Source organism: Prinia subflava, chromosome 5 (genome assembly GCF_021018805.1).
Source record: "Prinia subflava isolate CZ2003 ecotype Zambia chromosome 5, Cam_Psub_1.2, whole genome shotgun sequence".
Lineage (NCBI taxonomy): Eukaryota > Metazoa > Chordata > Aves > Passeriformes > Cisticolidae > Prinia > Prinia subflava.
In genome coordinates, this window is record NC_086251.1 from 27,772,295 (window position 1) to 27,795,687 (window position 23,393).

At 44.9% G+C, this 23,393-nt stretch overlaps 3 protein-coding genes across 15 annotated transcripts in view; 1 reads left to right on the forward strand and 2 right to left on the reverse strand.

Moving 5' to 3' along the window:
* Positions 1–1,077: 1,077 nt before the first annotated feature.
* On the reverse strand, positions 1,078–9,284 carry RIOX1 (ribosomal oxygenase 1). Its single transcript, XM_063399133.1, has 3 exons — positions 9,214–9,284; positions 4,617–4,773; positions 1,078–3,352 (listed from the first exon to the last, which is right to left on the reverse strand). The coding sequence occupies exons 1-3, from the start codon at positions 9,282–9,284 to the stop codon at positions 1,115–1,117; spliced, it is 2,466 nt and encodes an 821-aa protein (XP_063255203.1). The 3' UTR covers positions 1,078–1,114.
* Positions 9,285–9,578: 294 nt separating this feature from the next.
* On the reverse strand, positions 9,579–10,502 carry LOC134551474 (basic proline-rich protein-like). Its single transcript, XM_063399134.1, has one exon. The coding sequence runs from the start codon at positions 10,500–10,502 to the stop codon at positions 9,579–9,581; it is 924 nt and encodes a 307-aa protein (XP_063255204.1).
* The window catches only part of NUMB (NUMB endocytic adaptor protein), a 92,638-nt gene continuing 79,217 nt past the window's right edge, over positions 9,973–23,393 (forward strand). For 7 of the 13 annotated variants that reach the window (XM_063398650.1, XM_063398655.1, XM_063398651.1 and 4 more), the window contains exon 1: positions 9,974–10,103. The gene's annotated coding sequence lies outside the window, so the exon portion shown is untranslated. Of the gene's footprint in view, positions 10,104–10,135; positions 10,204–23,393 lie in introns of those variants that run through there. The other 6 variants (XM_063398641.1, XM_063398645.1, XM_063398653.1 and 3 more) reach the window with 4 other exon arrangements.

Sequence of the window (23,393 nt, forward strand, 5' to 3'; positions counted from 1 at the left end):
TTTACACAGCTCAACTTTGAGTACTTAGCAAAAGCATACAGGCAAAAGAGAGAGGAGAGGCTGGCACTGTTGCAAGTATGGCATCTTGGAGGACATAGTGTACACTTAAATCCCAAACAGTTAAGAGTGCATGAATGCCATCTTGCAAAACCTGGGTAACTCAGAGGAGCACAGGGTAATGCACCCTGCTCACTGTGGGTATAGATAGCTTCAGGAGGCTTTTAAGACAGAATATCCCTCACTTGCTGACTGCTATGATAAAATAGCATTGTGGGAAAGTGTTTCAGAGGTTTCCCAGTATTTATGGGGACTGACCACACAGCCAGGCATGTGTTCGTGTAACTTAATAGGTCCTAAAATGAAACTATTTTAACCCTGCACAAAAAAACCACAAACATATTGGAAGGTGCCCTATTTGCCTTGAAAGGACCAGTAATTTCATTGCTAGGGGCTGCTGTGGGGAAGCCAGTGGGGGAGGATATTTTATCTGTTACTGGACTGAAAAGGAAGCATTTCAAATGCAGCAGAATGTTTGCCTGAAAAATCTTACTGTACCATTCAGTAATGGCATGGCCACACGTGGGTGTAACTGCTCAAACTGAGTGGGAGCTGCCTGCAGGCCCCACTTTTAGGAAGAGTAAACGTGTGACCAAGGGATCTTTACAACACACCACAGGCCTGAAGCCCATACCATATATGCAGAATAGCACAGCAAAGGAACACAGAATGATGACCATCACCAAATATGCCTCGGAATAGTATTTCCTGCAGCTGAGCAGGCTGCTTTAAAACACTGTGAAAACGTGATGATGATTAATAAGAGGGCAAGAAAGTTCACAACCTTCCTGAAGTTACTTAGGGTGTAGTAACATGGCTGGTGAAAAGAAGATAACCAATTCTCTTCTCTAGGCACTCAGCCATGCAGAATTGCTCCTAGAGCAAATACTTAGTTTAATCAGAACATTCGATTTCCCTACCCATGACATAGACCTTCTACCCCCAGATGAGATGTTGAGACCTGAACCACTGATTTATATCTAGCAGGTGTAAGGCAAGATGAAGACAGAACATTTTTTAAACAAGTGTACATTTATTTTGTGAAAAAAATAAAGAGTTAGACATGCACCAGAGGCTTCTTTGTAGTCAGAATACCCTTCTCAAACAGAATTGTAGCTAGAGAAATCTTTTCCTCCAAGGTTTCACACGGAAGGTTATCCACACTGACGTGATTTGGATAGGAAGACAGGAGAAATTCGATACTGTCTGTATACTCAGGATCTAGCTCAAGGAACTTGGGTTCTTCCTTATGATACACTCTTGAGTTTTCTGTAGTATAGTACAGCTTCACACCTGCTTCTTCATTACACAGTCTAACGATGCCATGACGGAGCAGGCGTACTTCAGTGTCTTTTGTTATCAGGATATCAACATTGCAGGGGCCTCCATCTTGCCACTGGGCCGGGAAGCCATAGACACTCTGCGCCTTTTCACTCTTCGTGAGCACCGGAGGGAGACAGTCATGGAGAAACGACTTGGCTCTCTGATCCACAGCAGCATCGATGGGTGCATAGTCAATGAGTTTCTTTATCAGGCTCTGCACCTTCTCCACAAAGGCCTTTCGCCGAGCATCCACTGTGTCTGAGTTAGCGACGCCCATATACTGCAGGTAGTCCATAGGAAGCCCTCGTCGGTACTCCACGTCTTCCTCCAGGGCCATCTGCAGGGCAGCTGGGACAAGCTTCTCCAGGAAGTCCCCCCAGGAATTCCTCTGGTAGGAAGACACAGTGATGTGGAGTGAATGCGCATCAGGGAGACAATCACCCTGGTGGATAAAGCCACGGGGGAAGTACAGCAGGTCCCCGGCCTCCAGCACTGTCTCCAGCACGGGCTCGCCGAGTTCAGCCTGTGTGAGGTTTGCGCTGGAGAACTGCGGCAGCACCTCAGCATCTGTTCGGGGCTTGTAGACCCGCCAGTGCTTCTTCCCCTCCAGCTGCAGCACGAAGGCTTCGATGTCATCATAGTGGGGGGCAAAGCCCTGGGTACCCGGGGGCGTGAGGTAGGTGTTCGCCCCTGCCATGCTGCCGAACTGCTCCTGCAGGATGGAGAGGAAGTGCCAGACGGTGCGGGAGAAGGCCTGCGGGCAGAGGAGGCGCAGGGAGCAGCCGTTCTGGTAGAAGTCCCACACGACAGCGGGCAGGGCTCTGCCGGAGGGGTTGTGCGTCTCCCGCATTCCCTCGGCGTAGCTGGTCACATCCAGGTGGGTGCCGAAGTGAATCTCTCCTCTTCGCAGGGCGGCGTCGAAGTCGGCCGTGGAGAACAGCCCCGCGTAGTAGCCGGGGTCGCCCCGCCGCACCAGCAGCGGAGCCCGCTCCCAGTGCCGCCCCAGGAACTTCGGCGGCGCCACCGGGGCCAGCAGCCAGCGGAAGAGCTCGGCCGCCCGCTGCCGGCTGTCCTCCAGCCGCGCCAGCCGCCGCAGCAGCCCGGACACACCGCCTCCGGACACACCGTCGCCGGACACGCCGCCTCCGGACACACCGTCGCCGGACACGCCGCCGCCGGTCACGCCGCCGCGGGACACGCCACCACCGGACACATCGCCGCGGGACACACCGCCGCCGGTCACATCGCCGCGGGACACACCGCCGCCGGTCACATCGCCGCGGGACACACCGCCGCCGGTCACGCCGCCGCCGTCCTCCCCCGCCGGCCGCGGGCTGCCCGGCATCGCCTTGGGGCCGCCCCGCGGTTTCGCGTCAGGCCCGGCGGCCGCCGCCTCGGGCCGAGGATCCACGGGGGCCTCCACGGGGAGCTCCACGCGATTCGGGGGCGCGGCGGGCGGCGGCGCCTCCGGCTCCGAGCCGCCGCCTCCCGCCCGGCCGCCCCTCAGGCGGGCCTTGGCCCGCTTGCGACCCGCTGGCAGCGGAGCCCCGCGGCGGCGCCGCTCCATCCGCCCGGCCCCCGCCACCCGGCGGTACACGGCGAGTGCCGAGAGCCGCCCCAGCCCCTGCTGCTGCTCCGCCGCCATGGCCGCCACGCCCCGCCCCGCCGCTTCCGCCGGGAGCGCCCGGCGCAGCGCATGGAGCCCGCGCGGCCGCCGCCGGAAGGACACCGCGATCCGAGCGTGCCTGGGGGCGGTGCGCAGAGTGCCGTGCCTCTTGTCATCGCCGCCGCTTAAAGTGTGCTGGCCGTATTTGCTTCTCCCGCCCCACAGAGGGAAAGGAGAGGCGATTCCCCTTGGTACGATGCGGGCAGGTCCGTTCCGTGGCTGGGAAGCTTCGTTCGGGAAGTATGCACTAAGCACGTTCAGAAAGTTTTGTTGTTGTTTTTTTTTTTTTTTTTTTTTTTTTTTTTTCTGGAGGCGTTCCGTAAGGATATGCTTTAAGACAGCCTGGAATTACTTTGCAACCTAATGAGGCGAGATGAGGTAACACTTATTTCATAAGGTCGTGTTGCACAAGGAATAGAAACCCAAATCGAACGGAGCCAATTCCTGTGTACCATGCCCCCTCCCCTTTTCTTGTGCTTCTGATGCTGATGGCAGCTGAAAGGCTATGTCATCTCAAAAGGATCCCCAAACTCCAAAAGACTGTCATGTCACATAGTGGGTTTTTTGTTTGGTTGCTTTTGGTTTTGTTTTCCAAATGCACTCGCTGTCTAATAACCTGGGCAGACCTTTTGTTTCCTCCCCATTTCTCTCTGAGGCTTCCCCGAAGGCCCCTGCTAGTGGTGCTGCGCAGCCTGAGGGCTGCTCCGCGCTTCCAGAGGCTGCAGCTGCAGCATAGGGAGCTTTGCTGGAGGGGTAGAACAAGACTCTGCTTGAGGCAAAGGTGAAAAACTGTAGGGATTTGTACTGCCAGACTGTGTTTCTGATCAAGAACAAGCTTCAGTAGAAGAAATTCACTATGCAGTACTTTTGTCAGAATAATCTTTGATGAACTGCAGTAATTCATGGGAATGAATTTTGCATGAGAATTTCATCTCCAGAGGCTGCTGTGAGTGTAAGGCATTTAACTGCAGCAATTACCCAAGTATGCCCAGGAAACCTCCGGTTCACAGGGTGTTATTAACCTCTCATAGATATGAATATAAGCTGCACACAATATGTTAAGCATCTAACATTCACAAAGCATGTGCAGATTTTCTGGGTGGGCTACTTAGTGTATAAAGCATAGGATATAAAGCTGAAAAGAGAATTTTCACCTTTTGCCAGGTTTCAGCCTAGACCTACATTTCAATTTTACCACGATTCTGGAGCAGAAATCGTTTAGGCCTAAAGAGGATAAGTTCAGCTGTTAAGTCTCAATTCTAGAATAGACGCGGCTATCTTTAAGGTTTAAGGTTGTTTGAACTGCCTTAATAACAACACAAATCACTCTCAGAGAACACTGATGTGCTTTAAGCAATGAAGGCCTTTTTTGTATATGTGCAAGAACAACTATTTTAATGTTGGAGGTATTTTTCTGACGGAGTTCTTCGGGCAAAGCCTCCGCAGCCAAAGCTGCATGAAGGGCAACGGCAGTGGAAGACCGTGCTGTTTGTGCCGCGATGGTTTGGGTTAATGGAGACGGATTTTAGGCGTGCACAGGCAGCGTTCAGCCTCCCATTTCAGCCTGGACCTTTTCCGGCTTTGCCAGCAGGTGGCAGAGGCCGACCAGCGCTCTGCACGCTGCTCTGGGAAAGGCGCCCGGGGACAGCGCATCTGCGTGGCGAGGGACCCGCGGGGTGGGGTCACTCCGCAGGGGAGCGCCAGCAGCCTGTGCGTGCGTGTGTAGACTGGGAGGGAAGGGCGAACTCTATTTCAATCCACTCGTTGTTTCCCCAAGGTTAAACCCTGCTTACCGGAATAATCTTATCTGCTGAAACCATTTCAACAGAACTGGACCCTTAACAAAATCGAGATGCAAGTGCTTGAAATATGGTAAAAGTTAGGCCACTGTAGGCTTTAATTATATATAAGTATGGCTAAACAGGCTTGGGAGGGAGAAGACTTTTGAAGAACCTGGGCATCTGGATTGTTATTTGTGTTACTGCTTAATTTACTGGAGTGCAACTGATCCTTCTGAGAAGAAGCCAGGCGCTGTGCACAGGGCCTGACCTGAGCTACACCAGGATATCTGTAATGACAGCAGCAAAGCTGTTCTGGATGTGTACCAGTGCAGGGGGTTCAAAGTCTCATTTGAGGGCCCTGATCTTCATAGGGATGTCACTTTCTACTGCTGGGAGAAACTTGATTGACATTGGATATTTTTTTGTATAACAGTCTCTGAGCGAAGGACACTGGAAAATAATAGTGGTTAAATCTCTACAACAAGAAAACATTTCTTTCGACAATTTAGTCTCTCTAACAATAAATGCTTTCAGGAATAAAGAATGTTGCTATTTTTCTGCATCACACAAGAAAGGGTTTTGACCAAGGGCAAAAAAAGAGTGCTTCAGTATCACTTACAGAGTACTCAGACGGTTGTTTAGGAGTAGCCACAAAGTTTACATGCTGTTTGCATTCATTGTACAATATTTCAAGGGAATTTGTCTAAAGAAATAAGTGTCAAGTACAGGTCTTTAAAGAAACAAAAGGAAAGTGATACAGATATCTGAATGATTAGGTGATCCCTAGCTGCTGCTCACAGAGACAGAGTAGCAACTGGAGGCTCAATTAAATTTCTTAATTAGAATTTAGCACAAAGTTACTCGGATTTTATGAACATATAAGCTACATTGCCAAGAGCCACATGTGTTTTATTTAAGAGGACATATAAATGTGATGAGTACAACCTATTAGAGAGTCACAAGTGACTTCAAAATAAGTAAATAAATGGCATCTTAAAGAGATGTAGGCTTCATTTGATATTTAACCTTATGCCATTCAAAATCTCAAATATGCTGGAAATCTCAAATGTGAAGTGCAGTTTGGGTAAGGCCTGATCCTGCAAAGCTATGAGTAGTCTTCACTAATGAGTGGAAAGGGCAAAATTCATTGCAGTTTCCTGTGTATTGGATACTCAGTTGATCACCACCACGCAAACTTTGTATTCCTGGCAAACCATTAATGTAAACCAGTCACTTTTAGAAAGTTAAGCCCAGCTTAATCATTTTTCTCATTATTACTTTGCTGGTGACCTTACTTTTGCACCATCAGTTTTGTTCTCATGCCAAAACTTATACCTAGTAAGGATAAAAAGCAATTCAAGCATTCACTTCACAGGTTTGCTTGGCTGATAGTCTTATACAGCCTAGCTACATCCACTATGTCATCACTGGAGGGACACTGGGTTTGATTGTGAAGCCTGCTCCTCGTTGTAAAAGCTATAAAGTTCATTGCCAGATAACAAGACTGAAAGCTAATTCAGGAACTGTTTCTCAAGAGCTATCCTCTGGCCTCCCTCATCAGACTGAATGCATTCACTCACTGAAGCATCTTTTGGCAGCAGCTTTGGCCTCCCTCCAGCTGTTTCTCTCTTCTCAGGGATTTTCTTATTCAGTGACTGGTTGTGGTCTTTAATCCTGGTTATCTTGTACAAGGAGCCCCCCTGAGAAAAGAAGCTTTCCCTGCCATAGAACAGCCAAATTAAAGCACATTTGTAAAAATCATAATTAGAAGGTCCTGTCCTCCCTATGAAATGATCTTTTTGGAGGGATTTGGAAGCACAGACATTTTCTTTTGTACCATGTGAACTACAGCAGATACATTGGAATTAAAGCTGAATTAAAATGATGTATTTAAGTAGCACCTTTGACTGAGTTTACTCACCCCCTTGACTGGGCATGTGTACTTTTAAATTTTGAAATAATTTTATGAGGGGTTTTGGGCTTTTATTAGATGCCATCTAGCATTTGGTAGCATTGAGCAGATACCATCTGTGGTGACTCCATAAGCAGTGATTAAATACAAAGTTCCAGACTTCAAGGCTCCAGCAAAAAGAAAGAAAGAAATGGCCATGAGGGGAAAATCTCCATCCTAAAATGAAGGTAAAGAGAACCTGAATGAAATATTTGTCCTGTGGGATTAATCACATCTAAAGAATCAAGGTAGAAAGTACAGTAAAACTCTTCCTGCATAAACCATGTATATTGTGCTAGAGAATATCCTTTTGATATGCACAGACCATGGCTCTTGACAAGCTGTTTGGCTGATGCTTTTCCATGGAAGACAGGTTTTAAAGGATTCTTTCTCTTCATATCCTTTCTGTACTAATGATAGTGACTGCATAGCTTTGCTCGTGAAATACATTTATGCCCACTATTTCAAGATTAACATATAGCTGTGCTAACATAGGGCAGCACTATTCAACATTTGCTTCTCCTGTAAGCATCTAGTCAGAAGCCTTGCAAAAAGACTTTACCTTTTGTTTCCTATACTGAAGTTTTTTTCCGAAGTACTCTGAAGTTGCTTGCTCACCTCAGATGCAGCACTACCAAGATGAAAATACTGTGCAAACAGAATGCCTTGGTTTAGCAACCATATTTGTTCAGATCTGCTCAGGGGATGACAAGAGGAAACCCCTGTGGTACTTGCTTATTTGCTTCCCATAGTAGATATGTGTTGCTACTAGCTAATATGGCACCTTATAGAAGTATTTTTGAACATTTTCAGTGCTCATCCACACACACAAGCTCCTATTGCTTTATACATATTGCCAAAAAGATTGAATTCCTCTTGGTGAGCATAAAAATGCATATGTGGTAGTATTTATACCGGTATGGCTTGTTCCTAGAAGGGATAATATTATGGTGTGATTAGAGAAGGGAGATTTAATCACTGACGTTATTGTAGATAACCAATAGGGAAGAATGATGTTAAGCCTCTGGGTATCTGCAGTGGGGATAATGGAGTTTGCATTGTCATGAATGTTTGTATGATATATTCTCAGGTCCTTAGGGAATAGCTGTCAGTCTCAATAGCTTAGGGAATAGTCTCTTGCTGTCCCACTGAGTCCAGGAAGGATCTTGGCTAGAAAGGCACAGCTGACAGGAGTCAGTGGGCATGACAGGAACAGTCAAGTCCATTAATCCTGTGTATTACACAGGGAGCTCTGTTCCCAGTCCTAAAGAAAAGGTGATAAGCGGCAAATTTTGTTTGGTTTCTTCTAAATGCTATGAAGTATCTTCCAATTCTTTGTTATCCATGAGGATCAAAGCATTTGAAGCATTGCTTCCAGTATCAGACCTTGGAGAAGTAATTTCCTCCTCTCCCATGGAAACGCTGTGGGAAGACCGAGTACACAGAATGTGCCTTGGACCTGCAGCACAGCACTGTGAATGTGCAGCTTGCTATGCTGGATGCTCAGCGTGTCCAGCTAAGTGACCTCTGGGGTCATCTTCCTTTCCTTTCCCACCACAGCCCCCTTTCCCTTCAGTCGCCAATGACCATATGGGAGGTCAAGTTATCACTGAGCAGAGAAGCAGTAATGGCAACAAATGAATTTAGCTATCTAATAAATATTTGTAAAAGCTATAAATAGCTGAAGCATACATTAGATTTTATTTACAATAGCATGTCCTGGCCTTTTCCTTTGTACTTTTCATTTGGAAGTAGAGCTTCTCAATAATATGGGAATAGTTCATTTGGAATTAAGTTTTCGTAGGAAAAACTGCTGGAAATGTCTTATCTTCTAATAATTTTTGAATATTTGAGAGGCAAGGCAGCTCTCTGCCTTGATTTTGCTTTCCTTGGAAAGCAAAGGGATATGCAAAAAGATGTAAGGAGAACCTCTGAAACTTAGTTTAATTTATGAACAAGGCATGATTTAGGGTTCAGAGCATCAGTCTGAAACTCAGTGTCATATTTCTGCCTGAGCGCTACCTATGTAAACTTGGTAAATGATTTTTGCACATGATGCTCTGAAATTCCCGGTGATTTCAGTTGCTTTGTTTTCTGGATGTTTGCCAGCTAGCATTATGGCCCGCATTCTTTGTTGCTCTGTTTCTTTGCTTGATTCAGAAACAGAGAGGAATAAGGGGGATGTCGTATGCAGGGAGAATATAATAATGCAGAGAAACATAATGTAATCTTTGCATTTCAATTGCCTTCAATTTTTTTTTTCCAGCTGAATGCACCGGGAACTGTTCCAGCTTGCATTTTGGATGAAGCAGCTGCTTGAAAGTCTGGTGAGAGGAGGCAGCTGTTGGAAATACGCATCCCGGTTAACGCGTTCAGGCCAAGCCCCGTATGTGCAGTGGCAAGGGTGCTGCTCCCAGAGGATTCCCCGGGCTAACCTCCCTTTGAAGCGCAGCCTCCCTGCTGAATTCAGCACCTGGTACTGTCTCCACTTGGAAAATGGAGGCATGCTAGTGTTTTCTCGTGCCGAAGGAAGGATATCCCGGGAATACTGTGGTTCTCGGAAAGTCTCAGTCGTAGAGGTTCAAGGAGTCTGCTCGCGTTTTCCCTGCAAGCCTGGCCTCTGGCTGATGTAGAGCATCACGGTTTCTGGAGAGCTGGCATTAGCAGCACGTCTCACTGCAGCCCCCAGGGAAGCTGTCAGTCACCACATGCGGTGTATCGGGGGAAACCAAAGTGGCACTGGGGCTGCGGGAACCCTCCTCCTCGTGCCACCAGCGCCGCAGCCGTGAGGAGATAAGAACTACGGCTGAACCGAACCGGAGACGGGCGGTGGAAGGCGCATCCTGCTTGGCGCATCAGCGGGGCGCCAGCCGAGGGGTCCCGGAGAGCGGGCGGGTCCAGGCCCCGGCCCCGGCAGCGGCCGCCGCCTTCCCGCCGCGCCGCGCAGCCGAGCCCCGGGGGGGGCGGGCTCAGCGCCGCAGTGGCACCCCGAGCAGCCAATCCTGGCACACTGTTCCCACCGCGTCAGCCAATCAGAACCTACAGTGAGAGATTGGGGGCGCCAAAGCCCCGGCGTGAATAAAACACCCGGGACCCGTGGGGCGGGGATGGGCGGGGCCGAGGCTTTGACGGGCGGCTCCTTTCGCCAATCCGAAGGCCGGACTTGGGAGCGCGTGGCCAATGGGCCGCTGGGGTAGGCGTGGCTGGCAGCGGGGCGGGAGCGGCGGCCGGGGGGCGGGGGCGGAGCGGCGGCGGCGGCGGCGGCGCTGCTCGGTGGCGACGGGCGGCGGAGGAGGCGCCGGAGGGAGGCGGCTGCGGGCAGCAGGTGAGCACGGCCGGGCCGCGATGCAGGGAAGGGCCTTCGCCGTGGCGGCCGGAGCCGCGGGCGGGCACGACGGGGCCGTGCCAAACCCCGCGGGGCGCGGGTGGGTCCGGCGGCGGGGGAGGGCGCCCGAGGCGGGGGGAGCCTGAGGGGCCGGAGGGGATGAGGAGGGGCAGAGGTACCCCGGGAAAGTGCATGCGGAGGCCGGGGGCGATGTGGGGGCACCCTCCGGTCCCCGCCCAGGCGGGGGGCGGTGGGGTGGGGCGCGATCCCCGGGGTGCGGTGGAGCGGGGGCCCGGCGCAGGTGGAGCCTGCGGGGGGCGGCCGCGGCACCGAAGGGCCCTGCGGGGAGCACCGAGCCGCTGGCCCGAGGGAGCGACCCCCGGGGCGGCGCCGCTTCATGCGGTTCTCCCGGGGCTGCCTCCTGTGCCTGCGGTCTCTCCTAGGCCTTGAATCCCGGCCAGGTTTCCGTCAGAGGGTCCCTCCGGCGCGGCCGCTCCCGGGCGCTTTGTATCGCTCGCCGCCCCTGCGTGGCCGTGGGAGCGAGTGGGGGCTCCGGGAAGCAGGGCTGCCCCGAAATCCGCTGCCCCGTCTCAGCCGGGGCTGGGGCGCTGTGAAGTCCGGGAGGCGTCGGGACGCTTTTGGGCGATGGTGCTGCCAACCCAGTCTGGCAGCGGGAGCTGTAGGGGAAAGGGCCCCCGTGAGCAGCGGGGCTCGTCTCTTTTCACCCGGTTCGTGGCTTGGCCGGTGCCTCAGTGCGTGTGCGGCAGCTCGCCAGGCTGCACAAAGGAACAGCCGGCCGGGTTCGGCCCGTCCTGCGGGCGCAAGAGGGATGGATGAGCAACAGCGGGCGGGGCGGGGGCTGCGGCGGGCCCGGGGAGCATCGCCCCGCTCCGCGCTCCTCGGTCACCAAGGGTTAAAATGCAGCTCTCGATCGGAATGCCCTTAACTCTTCTTATTGCGCTTGTGGAGATGAACAGTCTTCAAGAATGAAATTATGTATCCCTCACAGTAGAGTTAATGTCTTGCAGCAGCTCTGATCTACAACTCCTTCGGTCCAGTAGATTTATATAACCTGCTCATTAATGGTTTATGAAATTATAAGGGAGCTTTCCTGTGTGCTACTGTGTTTTCTGTGTTGTTGTCAATATTTCCTAATTCAATTCCTAATTGTCCGGAGTAGGAGAAGATTATGGCTGCCAGCCGTGTATATTTGTACCATTTAAGGGATTTTGTTTTGCCCTCTTGTTTTGTATTTTTGATCATTCTGCATCTCAAGATAGACTCTTGAATGAGGAGAGTGAGTAAAATGGAAGGCACAGTCATTCTCTTTGGCTACAGTAATACTCTAGGTATGACTTGTAACAAAAATGTAAATATTTAAATGGATTTCTGACTCAGTTCTATTTGACTTATTGATCTATGGTTACTGCTAAAATGGTCTTTATGATTATGCAGAAGTTAATAGTTACCATAGAGAAAGAGATTGTTTTTCTGTTCATCAGTGAGTGTTTTCCATTTCTTCATCTCTTGGCAATTGCCTGTGGAAGTGCTGGTTTTTTTCCCTTAGCACAAGTCTTAAGAAGAAATAAGAATGTGAACGAAGTCCAAAACAATGAATTTCAGATGTGTTCATCCTTGCCTGGGATTCTAAGAGTCTTGGTACCCTGAGTTATCCTACAGTGAAAGCTTTTTAATCTGTAATTGCATATAGTGTTGGTTTTAAGCCTCAGTGAAAATTCAGATTTATAGAGCTCTAAACATTACACATAAAAGATTTTTTTCCTAAAGTATACATGTGAAATGCAATTCGAACCAGCCATTTAAATACTTACTAACAGAAAATTTATCTTTCATCCTGGAAATTACTTCCCTGCATTTATTATTTAACATAAATGTGTGGAAACTGAAGACGCATGTAAACTAGACAGAGTTTGTTTACTTTCTCAACCTAGTGTTGTGAAACCTTTGATTTTGTGTGACTAACTTGACAGCATTATGCATTTGGGAAGAAAAAAACCCCAAACCAATAAGCCACACTGGGCTCTTAAAACTTGCCAGACTTCTAAGTCTTATATTTTGTAGTTTGATAGAGCTGCTTGGTGTCAGAATAATCTGTAAGTAATTTCCTTTCCTACCATATTGGGTATGATGGGATAAAAACTTTCTGAAATGGTAGTAAAAGTCTTTGCAAAAGTGCTTCCTTCTCCAGGAATAGAAGCTATTGGGAAAAACATATTGTAGTAGAATTTTTATTGTGTGTTTGTGACAGCCTGTTACAGCACTGTGCAGGATTCTTGATTTCTGCCTATAGCTGGTTTTATTCCACTAGTAATATTGATGGAGCTGCATAACATGGGAAAAAACCTAATTGCACTAATGCTATAGAAATCTTTTGTACTCTAAAAAGATGTTTTACAAAATCTGTCAGGTAAGAGATTGGCAGCCTAAGCTGGTCTAATTGATGACTTTGGAGTTGTACCCTACTTATTGCACTCGTCTGCTCACCTGACACTGCTGACTTTGTTCTTTTCTTTAGGGGAGGGGTCAGAGTTTACCTATATTTTTATTTGTTTTGCCAGCTTATCAAGCAAGCATGGTTTAAACTAATGTGAAATCTTTTCCTTGGTTTTGTTTTTGGAGTTTGCTTTGATCAGTGAACATGTATTAAGATTACAGATTGTTTACTCTCAGTTGATCTTGCAATATTAATAAGTGAGATTGGAGCATATTGCCTCTCTTTTTCTGCAGAATACCAAGCATAAATTCAATCAAGCTAAGACTTAATATGTCCTCTACAGTCATATTATTGCATTACCACCAGAGCAGCTTTGATTTTTCTGCCAATGCTTTCACCAAAAGGATCTGTTTTCTCCGTTAGTCCTAATTTGCTGATCCAGCTGAAAATGGTTGTACAGAAAAATGTTAAGCTTCAGTTGGATCAACTGCCTGAACTGACTTCATGGCTATGCAAATGTTATTGCTTGCATAGGAGGAGGAGGAGCTGTGACCAGTCTTTGCTGAAGCAGCTCAATTTTAGTTTAGCCTGAGCTTGTCAATAGACTTGGCAGCTTAAACTGAAGCTCTGGTGGTTGTATCTCCTTCTTGACTGTGTGTCTTTGGCTCCTGGCAAGGAAGCCTTTGTGGCTGCAAGTTAAGTAAAGTCAGGGAGGTAATCAGGCTAGTAGTTTATTGCTTTGTCTTGTTTTGTTGAATTTTGGCTGGATCATGTATCTGAACTGGCTGATCATCCAGGTCAGGGGATGGAAATGGGACTTACATTGAAGTGGGATGGAGATGGGGCCATAGTGGCTCTGACTGAAATTTCTCTGAGCTTTTCTGGGACCGTACATTTCCATCAGCATGACCTGGGTCAACAAAGACCTATAGCAAACTGTTTCAAGCTGGCTTGGCAGGTAAAAATCACAATAGATTGGAGAGTGTTCTTCCATTTCTCTCAGCTGGCATGCTGATGTGGGTGGTAACAGTAATGAGCAGAGGATGCGGAACTAGGGATGTGCTCAGTGCAGTAACCTCAGACTGACACAGCTGGCTCTGGAGGAGGATTTGTTCTCATCCTGAGGGTGGGATCCATCAAATGCTCATTTGGAACTCATGTTCTTTATGGTGTATAGTTAAAGCAGATGTTGCATTAGAAAGAACAAAGTTTTAATAATAAGCAAGATCAGGAAGACTCTTCTGTTCCATTGCGCAGGATGTGGTTTTTGTTGTTGTTTTGGTTTTTTTCTTTTTTTTTTTCTTTTTTCTTGTTTATTTTCCTTCATTTTTATTGACCAAGACTCGCAACTGGCAGACACCAGTTTGGATGTATAAATGGCATCATGTCATATGTAGCTGCAGTTAGACATTCATCCAGACTCCTTTGAAGCGTGTGGTTAGGGGATAGCTCTGAAAATGTGAATTGCTTTGTTTGGCTTATGTCTTACATAGTAATTCTTTGTGGAGTCCTGGTGTTCTGTAGTAGTAATTACCAGATGTGATGGCTTAAAGATGTTTCTGTACGGTAACTTCTGTTTCTGCAGAGTTGTGACTGAAAGTGTCTCAATGACAAATTCATTTGTGTGTGAGAAATCACTTGAAAGGAATATGTATGCCAAAATGTAAAGGTCCTCTTGAGGAAAATGTGAAGCCATTAATTTCAGAGTCTGGGCATCTGGAACAAACTCTTGGCTTCTTTGAGTGCTGAATCTGTAGGATTTTTGAGATTTTGCTGATGGGTTTTGATCCTGAAGCTAGAACCGTAGTTGTTACCCTTTTAAGTGAAACCGTGTTTCAAGTTTCCAAACTGTTTGGAATCTTTTTCTCATTGCCTTTCCTTTTCTGGGAAACAACAAACTGGAACTTCCTGGTGAACTGGGTTATAAGCAGTACTGTAGGTATACCTAGAGAGTTTACTCTTCAGAACTGCTTTCTGTAGGTGTGTACTTGGTCATTGTCCTGGGCTTCTTCACTGATCTAAGAGCTACAAGTGTTACTGAGACTAAAAAACCACGTGCACTTGGCCAGAACCACTCTTACTGTGCTAGCTGTTCTAAATTTGGATGTGACCACTCTTAATCAGTTTATTTTTCTGAGTTAAAAACTCCAAACATCAGTGATCTCTCTTTCCTTCTACTTTTAATGTTGTTTAAACTTCATTAATACAATTCAAGGCTCTGTTGAGGGCTCCACTCTCAGCAGTGGACTGATTTTAGATTGTTAAAGAAGCTTATTTCTGTAATCCACCAAGACTAGACTTACCTTGGCATTTCCAAGCACTTTGCTGATGAGCACCACTGAGTTCCAAACTCTCCTGGTTATTCAGTGTGCCTTGTAGTGCTGAGTGGCTTGTAAATGCTTGGATCTTTAGTTAGCTGGTATCTTTGTGTGTTGCCTTAAGATTTGAGTGAAGATAGTCTTCTTTCAAAGGCATTATTTCATCAACTGCTGTAGTAAAAATCTGTGGAGACATGTGAGGGAATTTGTTCCCCGTATGGAGGAATGACACAAATAGAAACTTGGTTCACAATTAACCTAGGCTAAGTCTAGCTTTTGTTTAGTAACTAATAATAAAAATTTGGATTTTTATTTTCCCACAGTATAAGGGAAAAGCAAGTGTGTTCCTGCCTTCCAAATGTGTTTAACACCAAGCTTCTAATTTTGTTCTCGGGTGTTTTTTTGTGGAACTCAGTAGCACTAGGCCAGTTTACATGAAGCAAGGAGTCTGAGTACCACAGTCCCATGAAACTTAATTGCTGGGGTTTTTTTTCTCTAATATTTGTTTCTTACTCAATTTAATAACCTAAATTCTGTGGGTAAAAAAAGCAGTGGGTACTTTTTGTTACAAAAAAACAGTTGTTATTAATTTGATTTGTACAGGTGGCTGTAACTGCAGGACTATAGAGCTGTATAGATTGTGATTTGAGCGTTGTGGCTGCCTCATGCCTCAGCAGTGGGTCAGATGAATTTTCCAATCTTTTCCTGTGCTTTACTACTATGCCTTTAGCATATAGGGTTTTTTTAAGGCTGGCTATTTTGTTGTCAGAGTCTGCTTAACATGGTATTTCTGCTGACTGTTTTTGATTTAAAAGAATGAGATGTTACTCTGTTTCCAAAAAGCCTGTGAGACCTCATCTGGTCTCAAAAGTCTGAGAAATAATTTACCCATCATTAGTGTGGTACTAGTCAAGGTTTAGTGCTTTGGGCTGGGCTGGGGTTCTTGTGCAAGTTCTTCCTTGTAGTTCTGATCAGTGCAGAGTCTACATTTGTGTTGAGTCATCGCATTTCAGGTTGAAATGTATACCACCTGTGCATCAAATTCCCTAACCCAGTCTGAAAATATGAGTATGAAAATTGGATTGTCTAGTTTAAGGTCTTACATAAACCAGACTTTACAGGATTCAGTGGTTGTGATGTTGGTTTTGCTTGTTGTATTTTAACACATACCACTGATAGAGTGGCTTTTCGGGTTTCTTTCCTCTTCCCCGTCTCCCCCCCTAGTTGAATTATCAGTAAGCTAGTTAATAGTTAGGATTATTTGTGTGCTCTCACATTAACAGACCATGAACATTGTCAGAGTTTAATATTGATGTCCAGTTTTGCTTGTGTCTATAAAGTTTGGTATTTCTGGGTAGGTTTCAGTGTCTCTGTGAGAAGCACCTTTTATCTGATGTGCTCTTTCTTTAACTGGATTTGCACGGGGTAGCTTTGAAGGAGTGTTATGACACTTGTATGTATGTATACTTACACATGAGGATTGCTTCCTCTTTTTTTAAATGACATGAATTTATCAGAGGCCATTTGCTAGTTTAAAGTGCCTCTCAGCTGTGCTGTGCATGGATTTTCCTCCGTCGAGTAAGCAGCCAGTAAAAAGCCACTCAGTCTTGGAGCAACTGGGCACTCCTGTGTGTTCTCTTAGCTTGGTAGCAGAAAGCCAGCCTCCTGCAAGGGAATAAAAGACTGCAATTCAGTTGGCCTGTATCTTTTTGGTAGGATATTTTCTGAAAGGGTCTGTAAAATAGCTGTGTTTTTAACAGCCTTTGTGTAGCTGACTTCATGTATAAAATCTGAGCTGTGGCTTGGATTTGCTGTGGGCAGCTGGCAAATAGAAGACAGTCAGTGAATGCTTTGTCAAACTCTGCATGTGTTATGGATAGGTGCATCATGCTAATATTCAATGTGGATTGTTTATCATTGTAAGATTTGCTTGGGCTACACTCTTAACAGCCAAAATGCATGAATATTTCTTTGCTGTCAGGTGGGGTAGGGTACACCCCTTTAAAGAGGTATATGCTTAGTACTATCTAAAGGTTTTTCTTGTCCTTAGATGTAGAGAATTTGTTTCTTGGGCGTGACTTTTATTGACCTATATGACATAATATAGATTCCTATCCATTATCTCACATTTCAGATATGGTCCCATACTTTAATTTTACTTTCAGTTGCATCAAGTTATTCTTTGCACAGTTAACTCTTGCTTTGAGCATAATGTATTTTGCCATTAGAGTTTGTTCTCGAAGTAGTCAGTCATATCCACAGTGTTCAGCATCTTGTCCATGCACAGACCAGGAACATGACTGTGGCTAGAAAAGGCAATGTGGTTTGTCTGCCTACAATATCTGTTGACTTGAAGGTGAGGACCTAATTCTGAAGATCGTACAGTGTAAAGAATATTTATCATTCAAGCAGAAAAAAAAATCAGCTCTACCATATACTAATGTAACTGCTGTTAAATTATTGTTCTAGTATTGTAGACATAGTTCCTCCTTTCTTCTGGGGCAGGCAGCACTGAGGTAGGAATACAGATACGCAAAAAAAGTGAGGTCATATGAACAGTGGAAATTTTATTCTTATTTTGAAAGTCCTAGGGAAGATAAAGAAGGAGATTATTATAATAATTATTTTTGAGGAAATCCAGGATTAAAATCTTTGATTTTGTCTTGATTTCCTTATTGCTCAATTTTCTGCTTTAATTTCTTAATAGTGTACTGCAGTGTTTTGCTATGAATGAGTATCATAACTTGGTTGGGGAAAAAAATGTTTTATGTTTTCCACAAGATGGCTTGTCTTCTCCTGCGGGATATTTTCTCTCACTTGCAGGAATGTGGTTGATTTGATAGTGTATTGCTCTCTTTCATGTCCTGCATTTCAGGCAAAAAAAAATTAAAAATTAATTATGTATTCAGAGGTAAGAAAGCTTTTTGGAATGTGATGTGTCCTGGAATTTTCTGAGATGCTGGATCATGAGTTATCTCCAGTCGTGCCTGATGACAGCTGAATTTCTTGTACTTCTGAATTGTAGTTCAACATCCCGGGACTGTTTGATGGTATATTCCTTTCTCAAACTGAATAAACTATTTCCTTTTCCCAGGTTTGTTTTCAGCAGGATCAGTCCCTGTTTTCACTTCTGCAAGCACTAGCCCTGGAGCTTTGGGTGGGGGAGGACAAACAGAGGGGCTGTACTGTTGCTGAAAGGAAGTGACATGGATCCGGTGCATACAGCTAATGTAACTATGATGTAGTACATTTTGGAAATGGTCCTGCCTGCCTGCCTCCCTCACCCTCCAAAGATCCCACCTGGGATCAAAATTATGCTTTCAGGAGCTCTTCCCTGGAGTTCCTTCTAGATGCATAAATGATTTCTGTGGCACAAGTAATGATGGCTCTGTCCTTTTTCAGTAGAGAAGCATCTGTAGGTCTGATTATGTGAGCAGTGAACTGCTGATCATCTTGTTACAGCACCCAGGTTTCAGAGATGGGGGCACATCTCAGATCTGTCAGTGACAGGACATCTCCAGTGCTGTCACATGGTTTTGTTGTCTGCTTCTAGCAGATACCAAGATTTTGTTTAAACCAGCTGGGTCCATTTACTGCCTTGGCTCCTCACATAGTGTGTCACAGTCCAGCGGCCCGAATTAGTTCTGTCCCCTCTCCCATAATGGCCCTAGAATTGGGTTTCTGCAAGCAGAGGCTGTGCAGCCATCTGAGCACAAGTAAGGAGGAGTAACTAAATGGATGTCTTTATTTTTCATGACATTAGATCAAGTGAGAAATGGAACTGAATGGTGATGGCAGAGTATAGGTAAATGCTAAAATGATTAATGTGGTGATCGAGAAAACGCAGTTTATCTTGCCAATGTTAATGTTACCTTAGGGGAAAAAAAGAGTAGTCCCAAAATCGTCCTTGCTTCAGATTTTTGATAAAGAATGGGAAGTATTTCTTTTACAGAGGACTGGGGGATTTTTATTCACCTTCAGGCATTGTCTCTGGCTCCAGTTCCATTTAGAAATAGATGAGCGTTCTTACTTCAGTCTTAAGTGGCTTTTACACTGTAAGTGATTGCTTATTGTTCAGCTCACTGTTTTTGTGTTTAGTCTCAGTAAACGCTACATGAGCTCCTTTTCCTCTTCTAGAGGCAGTCTTTCAGCTTTCTAATGCGCATCTTCACTGTGAGCCACATCGCACGTTTAAAACCTGATCAGTTGCAGCTGAACTAGCTGCTATCATGGACTAGCTGCTATCATGGACTAGCTGCTATCATGGACTAGCTGATGGTGTGTTGACTCATCTGTGAGAGATGACACTGCATCCGGTCTAGTTCTGTACAGAGACACCAGATCAATCTGCTGTGAGTTGTCCTAGTTTCTTCAGTGGAAAGGGACTGGCATCTGCCAGTCTTGCATTATATCACCCTCAAAGCATGAGCACTGCTGTTCTTTGGTAAGTGTAAAATGTCTATAGCTGTTGTATTTTGGAATTTACATTAGACTTAATTCCATCTTCCAGGACGTGATTTCAGATACACTTCGGGGCATAGATAATGCCCACAGTTCATGACCAAAAATTGTGGTTTTACACTGCATTTTCTTTGGTTTTCCATGTGGTGCAGTATTTATAAGGCATGTATGGCTGTCAGGGCTCTAAACAATACTGGCTTAAAGCTGTAGGCCTAATCTCATTTCATAAAGTTGGGGATGGCACCAGTGTGAAATATGCTGGGAACTGCTTCTCTCCACAGCTGTTTACATGGAACTGTGAACAGCCTTCCTACCCAGCACTTAATAGCCCTTGAGATCTAAGCAATGAGTGTGTTGAATTCTGGTAATTCTTAGCTCTTGCTTCTTTTAGGCTCCTCATTGTTATTGAGGACTGATTAGTTTAGGGATGTAGCAAGGACCGTCTTGGGGATTTTTTTCCCAGAAGCACCACATTCGGTGTTTTTATCTTTTAAAAACAGACACATCACTTGTTTGATGTGTCAGGTGTCAGTAACAGGTACGTATTTAGCTTCAATATGCTGTTTAACAGGTAACGTTCCCCTAGTAATCCTGGTATGAAGTGTATGGAGACCAATCTCATTTATGTGTAGGTGTTAAAGCAAGGTGCATTACTGTATTAAATTAGGTATGGCATAATTCTGTGTTTGCTTTGGGGACTTCATTATCTGCTGTTTTAAATTGGGAACTGGGTTACAGAAATTCCTGGGTTTTAATCCTAATTCTTTCATGCAATTTAGAAGTTGTTTTTATTTTTCTGAAGATAGGAAATTGTGTCCCCATGCCCTCCCCACAGGCCTTTAGTCCCAATAACATTTGTAAAGAACTGAACCAAGAGAACTGTCATTAATGCATATTATTTCAGACATTATATATATTATAATTTCCTGTAGGAGTTGAAAGCATTTAAGTTCACATGCATGGAAAATGCTTTAGGTGATTACTGTTTTGATTGTAACATATTTCATTACTCTCAGTCTTGTCCAGAGCAAAATTATGGAGGTTTTCTGCATCCATTTAAGGTTTTTATGACTCATCTGTTTGGGTATAGAAATATCACTTGGGATTCATCTGAAGGGTGATCAGAGTAGTTTAACATGCTTGAAATTCACCTTTATTATGTAGTAAGTCTAGACCACCATGAAGTGGTCTTAAAGGAAGGAGAACATTTCTTCTAACTGAGACTAATGGAGCATCTGAATATCAGAAATTCAGATTGTCAGAAAGGGCAACAGCAGATTGTGTGATTCTGTGAAATCAGTGAAGTAAATCCAATGTGAAGGACTTGGTCAAAACAGAATTCTTGTGGCACATAGGAAATCCAGGATGTTGAAGAAAATTGCAAATTCATTGCTGATTTTGCAAACTAAGATGCTTCATGGTGCAGCACAGGTTCATTGAGAAGGAAGGTGGTTCATGGATCCTCTGCTGTTTTCTTTTTACTTTTCCTTTTCGTTGTGTTTTTGTTTGTTTGTTTGTTTTTAATTTCTCAATTCTCCCTAATCTCTTTCCATAGAAACTTCAAGGCAAAAGATGCAGCTTTTAGTAGTGAAAGGCAGACTTGTGAGATCCGGGTTAATTTTTATTTTGTTCTACAGATGTATTCAGTGATGGGTTATTTGTGGTTAAATCCAGAAGACCTAAATTTTTCAGTATTAACGTTTAGGTTCTTGGCATGCCAAACCCCAAGTGAATCATGTTTTAGTTCTCTGGTGTATGGCAGTTAGAAATGGAGGAATCTCATTGAAATGAAAAGGTATTTACTGCTCAGTGTAGAAAATAAGACACAGAGTCTAGACTCAAGTCTTCTTCCTTTCTGTCTTATAACCCTTGGGATTTATGATTGTAAGCCTCTTTGGAAATTTAAAACATTTCTGTGGTTAATGGGTTATTCCTTCTAACACAGAAGTGATAGAGGTGCCTCTAGACAGGGTTAAGACGTTTAGAGAAACAGACAAGGGTATGAGCTGTTAGCTCAAAAATGTATTCCCCAAGCAAGTCCTGCTCACTATCAAGTGGTTTTGATCCTGCAGTGACACTGGTGGGGATGTCTAAGGATGACCCAGGAAATCTCATGAATTCTTAACATGACTGCTGCCACTGAAGAACTCTTTTTCACTGTCCATTATGTACTTCTGCTGTGCCTTTTGTATTTGACATTCTCATAAACCATAATCATTCAGTGAAACCAGCACAAGGTATTTTCTGCTGCTGTGGTGAGCTGGATTGTCTCCAAGTGGTCTGGCAAATGCTGCCCAAGGAAGAACGGGAGCTAGGGAGAGCACAGGGCGGTTAGGTTGGTATAGCCACCTCCTGCAAACTGCTTTTAAATGTGAGGCATAATTCAAGTTCTCCAGTGCAAGAAATAGAGAAAATAATTTACAGATAGTTTAACCTAGTTCAGTCTCCATCTGCAAGTGGCATGCTGATGATTTTTGAGCAAAGGAAGTTGTTTGTGTATTTTGAGAGGGCAGGTTGCACAAAGTAGTAAACAAAAAAGGAGCTACCCTTGAAAAAGTACAGTGTTTCAACTTTTTTTTTTGAAGGAAATATGTTTCGTGGCATCACTTTCAGGATGTTTCTCATTCAAAAAAAAAAAAAAAAAAAAAAAAAAAAAAAAAAAAAAAAAAAAAAAAAAAGAATGCACTGGACTAGAGTTGGGCCAAGGGCAAGTATAGCCTTCTAGCCCAGTTGTGATGGCCTCTTCTCAAGGAAGTGAGAATGGTGCAAGTAGTGGTGACTGGCCTGGGGACTTTTTTCTCCCCTGTTTCGTGTGTGGATGTAACATTCTTGGTGAATGTGTTTTTGCTTTAAACGAAGCCTGCTTGGTGTTAGGTTGGTGTTATGTGGGTAGGGGTGAACTGCAGAGCCGTGATTAGAGGGAACAAGTGCTGGGCTTGGATAAGAACAGTCCATTAGAGAATTTCACTTACACAGAACCTTAAGCAATGGCAAAGTTTAGGCTGTGAGAGGAAGGAGGTTATTACTTGTGGTCCCTTAATGTGTGCTTTCATCTCACCCCCTCGCTGACTGCTCTTTCTGCCTCTCAGGGGAAGGAAGAAGCAGCTTTTGTCTGTGTAGTCCACCTACAAAACTTTATTTATTTCAGGAGCCACCTCTTACAGAGAGCTCTGAGCATTGATTTTTTGAGACAGATGCTCTAATGGAAATAAGCATTTATATGTTAGTTTCCAAAACGTCTTCATTTAATCAGCTCTTGCTTTCAGAAAGACGTATTTCTTGTATTGTTATATTGTTGTATTCCCTTGAAACCCTGAGGCACCAGGGAGCGCAGGTGCAGCCGCTTGCCTCAGTTGTTCAGTACAATCTGTAGAATTCTGCCTTCCACTTGTCGAAGATGTAGTAGAAACATCATTTCACTGGATCTAACATGTTACAGGCGGTAGCTGTGACACTGTCACTCTGTTACTGTGTTCTGTGTAAGTGAAGCATCAAATCAGGGCCTTTGAACATTTAACATTCATGGCAAAAGGCTGTAGCAGTACCAGGTACCCACATCTGGACTGGGAACACTGTAGCTAATTATCAGGCTATTAGTCCCCAAAGACTGCCAAGAATACAGAGTTTTTGGAAAGGAAAATTGAATCTAAATAGCCTAAATAGCCTTTCTAAAGGAAACCTGAAGTATAAGTGAGTTTAATTAAGTTGGAAAATTCATCAGTGTTGACAAGTTATTAAGGAGGTAAACACCTTGTATTTATGGAAGAGCTAAAGAATTTTAGCCATGAACTAAACGCTGCATGATTATAGGCTCAGGAAACTTTATTTGGGTAGGAGGAAGTGTTTAATTTCAGTCTGCTCCAGCTAACCTTTCTGTAATACTCCATGATGTTAAATGCCAAGTAATCACTGTTTTTAGAAGTTATTTTGAAGTAAACTTGCATGCTCCATATAAGCTGGGAGAAGAAACTGAATATTAAGTATGCTTTGATCTGCTTTGTGGTAAAGATGCCTGCTGTGTTTATTCAGCTATAGTTTAGGACTTTATCCTTACCA

Coding starts and splice junctions, on each gene's coding strand:
- RIOX1 (XM_063399133.1), bottom strand. CDS start 9,284: ATGCCTCCATTTTCCAAGTGGAGACAGTACCAGGTGCTGAATTCAGCA. Junction 4,774..9,213: donor AGGCTGCGCTTCAAAGGGAG/GTTAGCCCGGGG, acceptor CTTCCCTCCCAG/TCTACACACGCACGCACAGG. Junction 3,353..4,616: donor TGCTGGCAAAGCCGGAAAAG/GTCCAGGCTGAA, acceptor GAACGCCTCCAG/AAAAAAAAAAAAAAAAAAAA.
- LOC134551474 (XM_063399134.1), bottom strand. CDS start 10,502: ATGAAGCGGCGCCGCCCCGGGGGTCGCTCCCTCGGGCCAGCGGCTCGG.